This window comes from Mycetomoellerius zeteki, unplaced genomic scaffold (assembly GCF_001594055.1).
Source record: "Mycetomoellerius zeteki isolate Tzet28-1 unplaced genomic scaffold, Tzet1.0 scaffold706, whole genome shotgun sequence".
NCBI lineage: Eukaryota > Metazoa > Arthropoda > Insecta > Hymenoptera > Formicidae > Mycetomoellerius > Mycetomoellerius zeteki.
Genome location: NW_017257727.1, coordinates 154375 through 165324, shown reverse-complemented (window position 1 = coordinate 165324; position 10950 = coordinate 154375). Strand labels below are relative to the sequence as shown.

The following is a 10950-nucleotide window of genomic DNA, read 5'->3' as shown; positions in this document are numbered from 1 at the left end:
GGACACAAGGCTTTACTCCGGACTTAATCCGGATCTACAATAGGTGTTTTAAGCCTTAATTCGTAAGAAATTGACCAATTATAATCGAATTCCAGGGGAATAATCGACTGTGATTCGTCCATTTCTTATGGCTTAAGACTTAAAACTCTATTGGAGATCCGGGGTTACCATCTGGGCTGCGTTCGGAAACATGCCCGTGTATCATTTTATCCTTGTTGTTCACCTAATGTTAAACAAGGATAAGATGATACACAGGGTACCCTGGGGTGCGATCTATTTGACGCGACAAATGTTTCGGAACTTTTGATTGACCAATCGGAAGAAAGAATTTTACTAACTGACCAATCAAAAAATGCTTCGAAGCATTCGCATAGCATCAAGAAAAAAAGAGTACGTATATTTTTTTTTAAATGATTATAATGCGGAAACGGAAAGAGGGGGTATAATTTTTCTCTGCGTTTTAAATGCAGGTATTTAATAAAATAAAACTCATAGAACTTAATTTTTATTGGAAATATTTATTAATATAATTTGGTAAACATATTTTAATTAATGACCAGAAGCAGTCAAAAAGAGTACGTGTATTCTTTAAAAAAAGTACGGTTGGTAACCCTACACGTGACCGATAAACCACGATATAAACTCAAGTTTTGATTTTTTTCCTTATAGCTGAATCTGTTGTTGAATCATGCGTCTGATTACATATTTTGTTGTGTAATGCAGAAAATATAACGCAAGGTTGGATCCTAACAACTAAACTTTTAGCACTTTTCGTCCTCTTTTCTTTCCAATGTTACATACGCAGTTGTTAGATTGAGGAAGTGATAAATACCGGTTTTTTATGACTGTTTACGACATTTAATACCAATTACATATCGCTGTTGATATCACGGCAAAATAAGTATAAAATCGTCCGTCTACAAAATAAAGAAAATTAACATCATGAGTTTACACTGGAAGATATTTTGGGGAATGAGACAAAGGTATTTTAGTTTCATCCTTTAGAAAATATATCTAACATTAATTGGAATAGTATTATTTTATGTAACATATTTTTATATGTACTTTCTTAAAATTTCATGGATTACTAATTAATTTTAGATCACAAATATCATCACTGCAATTGATAGTAAGAAATTATAACACCTGCCAGGAATCCACAGAAAAGAAGTATGGATCTTCTAAGAATGTGAAGAATCCTGCTATGTTATATACAACCTGTATTGCTATTGCTGCATCAGTTTTAGGTATATCTTATTACTCTCTAAAATACAAAAGAAACGTTTATGCTCTCAGCGCGACACAAAATGTAAAATGTGGTCAATTACGAAAGGACATGAAGACCTATACCTTAGAAGAAGTAGGAAAACATGATAGCAAAGAGAAAGGAATTTGGGTTACTTTTGGACAAGGTGTATATGATATAACAGAATTTGTCGATAAGCATCCAGGTGGTCCTTCAAAAATTATCATGGCTGCTGGAGGATCCGTTGATCCATTTTGGATGATATTTGCAAATCATAATACACCAGAAATACACTCCTTGCTGGAATCCATGAGAATTGGAAATATATCAGAAGAAGATGCCAAATCTAATAAAAGCGATCTGTATGATCCATATGCAAATGAGCCTATTAGGCATAAGGCTTTAAAAATCAACGGCAATAAACCCTTCTGTGCAGAACCGCCACCTTCACTATTAGTTGACGGTTTTCTTACACCTGTGTAAGTGTATTATTCAATTGGCTTTTTTCTTTATGAATATATAAACAAATTTCAATTAGCGTGTTATATTGATATTGCATTCTACTTTTTTTTCAGTCCATTTTTTTATGTGAGAAATCATTTGCCTGTGCCTGAGATAGAATTAAAGGATTATACACTAGAATTGGCAATAGAAGGGACAACTAAAAAGACGCTCGATTTCAAGACACTAAAAAAATATGAAAAGAGGACGATAACTGCAGCTGTAATGTGCGGCGGAAATAGACGTTCAGAAATGTCAAAGGTAGACCAATAAAAAATTACTGGTCAAGTTGCTCAAATTAGTACACAGTACTGAATTCACTTACAGGTAAAGCAATTGAAAGGTATAAGTTGGAACGTGGGCGCTATTGGCAATGCAACATGGACAGGTGTACGATTGTGCGATGTATTAAAAGATTTAGGAGTCAATGAAGATGCATTTAATCACGTTCAGGTATTTTCTGCAGTATAAAAGTAACCTGTTTTTCATAATATTATTAAATATAATCCTAAAAGTTATATGTTTAATTATATATATCTTATGCATATAAGCAATTTACAATTTGTATTAAAAATACATAAGAAAAATATTTTCTTCACCAGTTTGAAGGATACGATCTAGATCCATCTGGCATGCCGTATGGAGCAAGTATTCCGATTTCCAAAGCTATGGATCCTAGAGCTGATGTGATTTTAGCTTATGAAATGAATGGTGAATCGTTGAGCAAAGATCACGGATTCCCTGTTCGAGTAATTGTTCCTGGTGTCGTGGGTGCAAGAAATGTAAAATGGCTGAGTATGAAATATTTCCAAAATTTTAATATAATTGTACATAATTATTGGATTTGTACTTAACATCAAACTCATTCAACAGATAAAATTAATGTATCAAAGGAGGAGAGCCAATCGCAGTGGCAACAAGGCGACTACAAAGGGTTTTCTCCGAGCACGACTTGGGACAATGTAGACTTCAGTAAATCACCCGCGATACAAGAAATGCCTGTAGTATCGGCGATATGCGATCCGCAAGATTTAGACGCAGTCAAAATAAAAAATGGAAAAATTCAAGTGAAAGGTAAATATGAAAACAAAATAAAGTTTAAAATATCAATTTCATTAGGTTTGTGACAAGCATTGTATCCTAAATTTCTTAAATATCTATAAAATATAACTGTTACTATTTTATCAGGTTATGCATGGTCTGGTGGTGGTCGAAAAATAATTCGTGTTGACGTTACAAATGATAAAGGTGAGAAACAAGAAAATGAGACTAAAATCAGTTTTATTTCTAAAATTATTTTATTTCTTTAGCTGCATTTTAGGAGCGTGCTATCAGCACTGCTACGTCATTTTATCTTTTTATTATGTCTAATGAACGATAAAGATAAAACAAGCGCGGATAAAACCCCAGCTTTTTAATGATCTTTTATCATTGATTTTCTGTTTAATTATAAAGGTAAAACTTGGCATACAGCAGATCTGACGGAAGATCTTCAGGCAAAAGAAGGTCAGCACTGGAGTTGGTCATTATGGAATGTGGAACTTCCTGTGGATAAAAAATCGAGAGAAGTTGAAATCTGGGCAAAAGCTGTTGACTCATCGTATAATGCGCAACCGGAAAGTTTTAGTAACATCTACAACATTCGAGGATTGCTCTGCAACGCGTATCACAAAATTAGAATACAATTAAAACAATGAAAAATTGACTTTTCGTTAATCATTATGTGATACATTATCTATTTTAAGTCTTTAAGTTCTTGCAAGTCAAGAATTCGGTGCTTTCTATTTTATAACAAAATTTGTGATATTACGTTGTGATATTACTATTCAAAAATACTTTGTATTAGACCCACATAGTACAGCAGCGCTTATAAAGCACTAAAAAAGCGCTTATGCAGGTGCATGACTCTAGCAGTTTTTAGCGCTTTTAAAATCTATTATGAAAAGCGCACTATTAGCGCATACAATCAACACAAAATAAAGTTACTTCAGATAGAGTGAAAGAATTTGAGAAGATGGAAATAACAATAATTAAGTTTTAAACAAATCTTATAATATCGCGTTAAAATTTTTTCAAATTTTACTAGATATGTCTCTTATATATACAATTATTTTTAATTCTGCAATAGACGTAAACATTCCAACCATTTTCAGAAAAAGTCTCAGAGTATTCAAAGAGATAACTTGTGAGATAATAGGAAAGAATACTGTTATAGTTTTTCAAGTACGTCTCGAATGGTTTTCCTGTTTATGAGCAAATCTGAGATTCTTCATATCCTTACAAAACACCTCGATTCCATAAGAATTTTCTCTTTTATGCACCGCTGATTTTTTTCACTACAAATAGATCGTTAAACATTAGCCAGTATTCATAGTATATGCATTGTATGTATGTATATATATACAGGGTGTATCTGAAATAACGTACACTATATATACAGTGCTATTCCTAATAAAAAACTGAGTCAAAAGTCTACCATTTTGCAATTTTCACAATAGTTAACAAGATATTAATTACTAAAAATCGCTGAATATTGGTTTTCAATAATTTTTTATTCAAATATTATCAACTTTACAGAAAAACTGCAACAGACAAAAATCATCTATTTTCTTCTTATAAAACTCTAAGAATTTTTTCAGAATTTGTCATCAATTTTTTTTGTAACAAGTATTGCATTTTCTTATTTTTACCAACATGAGAAAATACGGTATTAAAAAATTCTGAAAAAATTCTTAGAGTTTTATAAGAAGAAAATAGATGATTTTTGTCTGTTGCAGTTTTTCTGTAAAGTTGATAATATTTGAATAAAAAATTATTGAAAACCAATATTCAGCGATTTTTAGTAATTAATATCTTGTTAACTATTGCGAAAATTGCAAAATGGTAAAGGACTTTTCGACTCAGTTTTTTATTAGGAATAGCACTGTATAGGAATAGACTAGTGTACGTTATTTTAGATACACCCTGTATATGTAACACATAATGAGATATAATGAGGTGATATACTTGTTTCTGTGTAATAAAAACTACTTCCAAAAACTTTTTGAACTAACTGGTATATTATTGATATATCGACAAAGAAAATAGATATTGAAAAATTTGTTAACATATCTTTTTTTTCTTGGAATCAAAATATTTTCTTCAGCGTCGAAAACGTGGAGAAAAATTGATGAAAGACGGCAAGAAGTGCATAAAATGCTTTAAAAAAAACTATGTAATGAAAGTGCATAACTGACAGCAGTTTTGAGAAATACAATCTGAAGAGCGCTTTGAAAGCGCTTTCCACGCGCTGCTGTGCTACATGGTGATATATTTAGAGAAAATTATGCTCTCTTGTTATCTTTTATATATTTTGTTCTTCAATCATTCTTTTCTCTAAACAACGATCAAAGTAATAACTTTAGATAGAAATTGTTATAATAATTGGCGACGCAAAGATTTCCCGAATGCTCCTAGTGACGAAATGTGGAACTAGCGTAAAGCAGACAAACTAAAGCTTCGTAGATTATCTTGTATAAAGTTAAATGTCTTTTTAAATTTATTTTTGAAATGTTATCCATAATAGATGTAGTAAAATTAACAGAAGGCTTTGTGAGACCCATGCATGAGGGTGAAGAAATTTTAAATAGTGGACTAATCATTTACGTTGGCAAAAAAGATAAAAAAGATACCACAGTGCAAGCGCTTGTCCTTAGAACCTCTGGCCTGAGCAGTCAGCATCCTTATTTAATTGAACTTTGGATTGATGTAGCAAAGAATTTTGGCTCAAGAGTTATAAATGAACAGTCTTTGGAATGTGGATGTCCAGCTGGGCAATCACAAAAATGTAAACATGTTGCAGTGATGTTGTTGCAGTAATGCTGTACTTGTCTCGGTTTGTTCACTTAGTTATTATATTATTGGATACTTTCATTGCAAAATTTTTATGAAAAATCATATAAAGAAGTTTGCTTAAATAAATTAGTCTTTTCTTAGAGTCGAAGAATCAGAACTAAACGATCTTTAGTTGCACTGACATCGAGCAACAATGGGGTTCATTAAAATCTGTTACTTTCAAGGAATATAAAGCAAAACTTTCTGAATTGTGTCATGTAAAGTCACAGAAAGATATAAACATATCAACTTTACCAGAGGTTACAAAGGAGATGGAGCAAAGATGGTGTGATCGATTAATTTATTAAGTTAATATTATATAAGTTAAATTAAGTTGTAAGCGAACCGCATAGTGTTGTAAAATATTTTCAACTCATAAATATAAATTTTTTATGATTTTTTTATATTTAAAATTATACTTAGTTACCACTTGCGGCCGCTAGGCGCACTGGGGAGAATCTTTGCGTCGCCAATAAGATTGGAAACGACGATGTACTTATAAGAGTACATCATCTAAATACGAGAAACGCCGATTTTCTGTCAAAGTTAAATTTATATGTATATATGTGTATTCTTTAAATGAATTTATCTCAGAAATATTGCGTTATTGTCTATTATATACAACTAAACTTCCGTTACTAGCGGACTTTCAACAAAATTATCGATCCAAAAATATTAATAATCTCCCCAAATATTCCAAAACCTGTAAAGAACTTATTGCAAAAATTATTACCTCGGCCGGGACGAAATTATTATATTTTACGATGAATTGATATTATATAATTATTGTAATTGTTATAAACAATTTTCAGTTTTGTAAGAAAAATTTGTTCAATAAAACTCGTGAAGTCAAAAAACTTGTGATAAACTGATGTTTTTTTATCTGTGAATCACATAAACAATAAAATGCATTTTAAATAAGGTATTTATTCTTTAAAAGAATAAAAGAAATTCTGATTGCTTTTAAATTCCTCTTCCATGCTTTTAAATATAGATAATTTATTTTTCGACATTGGCAATTCTGGTTTTGGAGGTACACGCTCACGCCGCACGAGGTCTTTCAATTCAAGTTGATTTTATAACCTAGTAATATTATTTTTTTTTTTTAAGCAATATCGTATCTAAAGACCTTTCTTGATCGAATTCCATTATATATATTCGTAATATATATAATATATACAAATTATAGAAAGTTTGGTGAGAATTGATATTGAATAAATCTTTGTTAATTTCCACAATTTTACATCTTTAAACCACGATGTAGATGTAACAGATCATGTAACATTGTGTCATGTATTACATTGAAATTTTGAATTCATATCATGTAGCAAGATTTCGGATTAAAAAATAAATATATAAATAATATTTTCATTAAAATTAGATGGAGAGAGAATTAGATAAATGTACAAGATATCTAATATTTCCTTTCTTTTAAAATGTCGTAAAAGCTATTTTGGAAGAATCTAATATTATCACATTGCATTATTATATATGAAAAGATATACATATATCCTAACGTATTTCTAGAATTTGAATATGTGAACAAAAGAAAATAATTTACCGTACTAATGGCTATGAGAAAAAGGAGTGGCTCTGGTGCCAAACGTCAACATAAATGCAAGCTAGTACCGATCTATGAGAGTTTCTTTAAAGGTGAAGACTTGACACTAGCTCATCCAAATTTCTGGAATGAACTGTTCCTTATTAAACCTATGGTATGTATCTCTAATTTTTTTAATTATTGTCTAACCTATGAGAGTATAAGTTAATTATAATATTTTAGGTACCTCACATCGAAAATGAAATTCTACATATGACATCGGAACAACTAAATGCCAGCAAAGAAAATTTAAATGCATTGGTATGCCATTGTGTCGATACATTAGTCGACGAACATCCATTTAGAATAGTATACGCGTTGCAAACTTTAGCAGCTGTTATCCAATCCATGTATAAGAAAGCCAACCAGGGAGACTATGGGTTTAATTTAATAGATATTCTTGTAGGCTTCGATTCTGCAGAACAGAGGATGACAACGTTAATGCAGCATTGCAATAATTTTTTAACAGGTAGATACATAATTATTAATAATTATATAGGCAACAAAAAATTATTAATAATTTGTATAAGTATATATCATCAGTTTAATGTTCTTGAAATAGATTACAATTTATCGGATTTATCCTATACTCTTTATTATATATATATATCAATATATGTATATATTATGTTATTTTAAGTAACTTTTTAAATATAATATTAGCAAGGAAACTAATAAAAGAATTCATGTTATTTAGGTGAATATCCGGACAGTTTAAAAGCTTTGTGCCTGAAATTGTTATTAATAATAGTTACTGGTATGGATAATATCAGTCAAAATACCTTACTGGAATACGTGATGTTAAACAGTGTTTTTGAATCGCTAATTCAAGTATGTTAAATATTTATAAATCATAATTTTTCTATGTTTATGCAATGAAATTTGAAACAATATTTGATCTTATGTATTAATAGTTACATATATTATTTTGTGTTATAGTTGTTGAGAGATACAGCTGCTAGAAATCGCCATGGTCATGATGCGGTTTTATTGTTAACGCTTCTAGTCAACTACCGGAAATATGAAAGCGCAAATCCGTATATCGTCAAATTATCAATTTTGGATGACGAATTAGCCTTAAATGGATATGGGCAAGCTATATCAAGTTCGTTGACGGAATTTTGCCGGCAATTTGCTCAACAAAGAGCAGGTATTTTATATAAATGCAATAGTAGTACTAATAGTAGTTTACTGTAATAATACAACTATTTAAATAATTAATATGTACCGTAAACATACTCCAGAATATAATAATAATAATAATAATACAATATATTTTCAGAAATACAAGCATCTTGGTTGTCTTCGTTAACTAGTATAGTTGGTAGCATGTTTGTTGGAGAGGAAGAAGCAAAAACGCAACAAGTTCGTGCAAATAACGCTTTACTTTTAGCTTTGTATGAAGCTACACACTTAAATCGTAATTTTGTAACTACTCTGGCCTATACGCAAAGCGATACTAGTGCACCTCCGTCGCCGAATAACACCCTGGGTCCAAATGCAGTAGCTCCTGGTGCTTCACCACCTGATGTGATGGCTCAGCCGTTCAATCTACTAGCAACCTTTCTGCAGTATTGGTGAGAGAAGAAAAAAATATAAAAATTAATATAAAATTATTAGTATATGTTTAGTAATCTATTGCTTAACGTGTTTATAAGATATCTGTTTGCATTATAGTTCGATAGTTATGCAAGTAATTCGAACGGAGGCTATAATGAACAATGTGAAGTTGTGCTTCTTGATACTAAGCTGTATCGCGGAGGACCAATACGCAAATAGTTTGATGCACGACGCAAATCTGGCATTCAGAGTTCAGTTACATAGAGTACCTATGCATCATCGAAAATTGCAGGACAAAGCAGCGCCTGCTCAGCCACTCGCAGCCACGTTACTCGGTATTGTTTTCATATCAGAAGTTACATATTCTCTCGAAATATCGTATATTAGAAATCAAATAAGGCAGAATTTATTAATAACTTTCAGCTTATAAAATATTACTTGAATATAAATTGTTTAAATTTTGAGAAAAATCGTAACGAATTAAAAGATATGTTTTAAATGCTCATTTCATTTTATTTAAAATGATTATTTTCTATATCGCTTCATTATAGATTTGCTCGTCGAATTTGTGACATCACATATGATGAAGAAATTTCCACTTGAGTTATATCATCAGTGTATCGGCGTTTTACAAAGACTGCTGTGTTATCAGAAGAGGTGTCGTGTCAGGCTTGGTTACCAGTGGCGGGATCTTTGGACCGCACTAATCAATTTACTTAAATTTTTAACAACACACGAAAGCCATCTTGTTAAGAAAATGAATATATTTCCTTTAGCTATTCAGGTAATAAGACATTTGAGAAAATGCATCGTCATACAATCGAACAAGATAATATTTTGATTACTTTTCAACAGGTAGTGAACATCTTAAATTTTTTTATTACATATGCTGATACATTCCTATCGTCACCCAATAGTTACGATGAATTATTTTACGAAATTATTCGAATGAGGCTTATTTTTACCAATCTAAATGCCATGGGTAAGTCGATAATAGTATAAGAATTTTAGCACTATAAACGAAATAGTGTTTTAACGAAAAATTAGTGTTATAACGAAAATAAAATATTCTATATAAAAATATTCTAGCACTCAGGTATTCGACTAGTGAATCGTATGAGTACAAGGAACACGCACTTAAATTAACCAATTCTCTCGTTAATGTGAGGGATATAGTAAATCATTTTCCACCAAAGATAGCTGCGTGGCTAGCGAAGGAAAGTTTGTCGACACCAACGGAACAACAAATTCTAGCTATTATAATACAGAATTACGATAGTCTCGCTTTAAAACTGCAGGATAATTTGGATCAATACGAGAGATACTCGGAAAAGCCTAATCATACTGCATTTTTTGAGGAAATGGTAAAATAAAATGCATAATTCACACACACACACACACACACACACACACACACACACGTCTTGCACTATGGTTTTCTTATATATTATTCTTATATATGTTATTATTTTTAGGTAACTGGAGTGATAGTGGATACACGGGCTTCGATAGATCTTAATTCTTTAGATACGCAAACTATATTAGAAGAGCTTTCAAATATTTCATAATGTAAAAGTGTATACATTGCAATATATTTTCAACATTGTGGTTACACTATATTATTATAACATATCCTTCTCTTGCATATTCCCAGCTAGTTTTTCTTATAAATTAATCAAAAGTTAGATATATCATCGTCGATATATATATTTTAAGATTCTTTATAATTTTTATTTTTTATTATTCCTTAAATAGGCCATATATACATTAGATCTAGAAATTATCCTATCTCAGCGAATAAAACCTACAGTTACAAAATAAATATTAGTCTTATTATATAAATTCTCAATATTGTGTAATAATAATATTGTGCAATAATATTGATCATGCGAAGACTACATTGAGAATTTATATAATAAGACTAATATTTATTTATGATTAGGAGGTTTTATTCGCTGAGATAGGATAATTTCTAGATTTAAGAGTGTAATCCAATCGGGGTGCAAAACGCTTACTAAATACTGAACGCGACCAATGATACAATATATTTCACAAACCTTCAATATAGTCTTCAGACGATCAATAATATTGTGAAATAATATTGATCGTCTAGGGGCCGCTTAAAACCCTGGGCCTTTGAGCTCCCGGCGCCATTTGACAGCAAGTATTC

At 31.0% G+C, this 10950-nt stretch overlaps 2 protein-coding genes across 5 annotated transcripts; both read left to right on the top strand.

Annotated features, from left to right (window-relative positions):
• The first annotated feature begins 556 nt into the window (after positions 1 to 556).
• On the top strand, positions 557 to 3783 carry shop (sulfite oxidase). 3 transcript variants are annotated; one of them, XM_018458155.1, is made up of 9 exons: positions 557 to 597; positions 670 to 983; positions 1102 to 1725; positions 1822 to 2008; positions 2075 to 2200; positions 2350 to 2542; positions 2621 to 2821; positions 2936 to 2995; positions 3203 to 3783. In XM_018458155.1, the coding sequence occupies exons 2-9, from the start codon at positions 943 to 945 to the stop codon at positions 3442 to 3444; spliced, it is 1674 nt and encodes a 557-aa protein (XP_018313657.1). In that variant the 5' UTR covers positions 557 to 597; positions 670 to 942; the 3' UTR covers positions 3445 to 3783. The 3 variants fall into 3 exon arrangements, with proteins under 3 accessions (XP_018313657.1, XP_018313658.1, XP_018313659.1); XM_018458156.1 differs by lacking the exon at positions 557 to 597 and having other exon boundaries at positions 629 to 983; XM_018458157.1 differs by lacking the exons at positions 557 to 597; positions 670 to 983 and having other exon boundaries at positions 1170 to 1247; positions 1334 to 1725.
• Positions 3784 to 6797: 3014 nt separating this feature from the next.
• LOC108729181 (UPF0668 protein C10orf76 homolog) lies at positions 6798 to 10362 on the top strand. 2 transcript variants are annotated; one of them, XM_018458159.1, is made up of 11 exons: positions 6798 to 6817; positions 7148 to 7335; positions 7404 to 7689; positions 7918 to 8051; positions 8160 to 8370; positions 8503 to 8797; positions 8898 to 9115; positions 9332 to 9564; positions 9636 to 9762; positions 9870 to 10144; positions 10256 to 10362. In XM_018458159.1, exons 2-11 carry the CDS (start codon positions 7189 to 7191, stop codon positions 10346 to 10348), a joined length of 2019 nt encoding a protein of 672 aa, XP_018313661.1. In that variant the 5' UTR covers positions 6798 to 6817; positions 7148 to 7188; the 3' UTR covers positions 10349 to 10362. The 2 variants fall into 2 exon arrangements, with proteins under 2 accessions (XP_018313661.1, XP_018313660.1); XM_018458158.1 differs by lacking the exon at positions 6798 to 6817 and having other exon boundaries at positions 7109 to 7335.
• Positions 10363 to 10950: the final 588 nt, after the last annotated feature.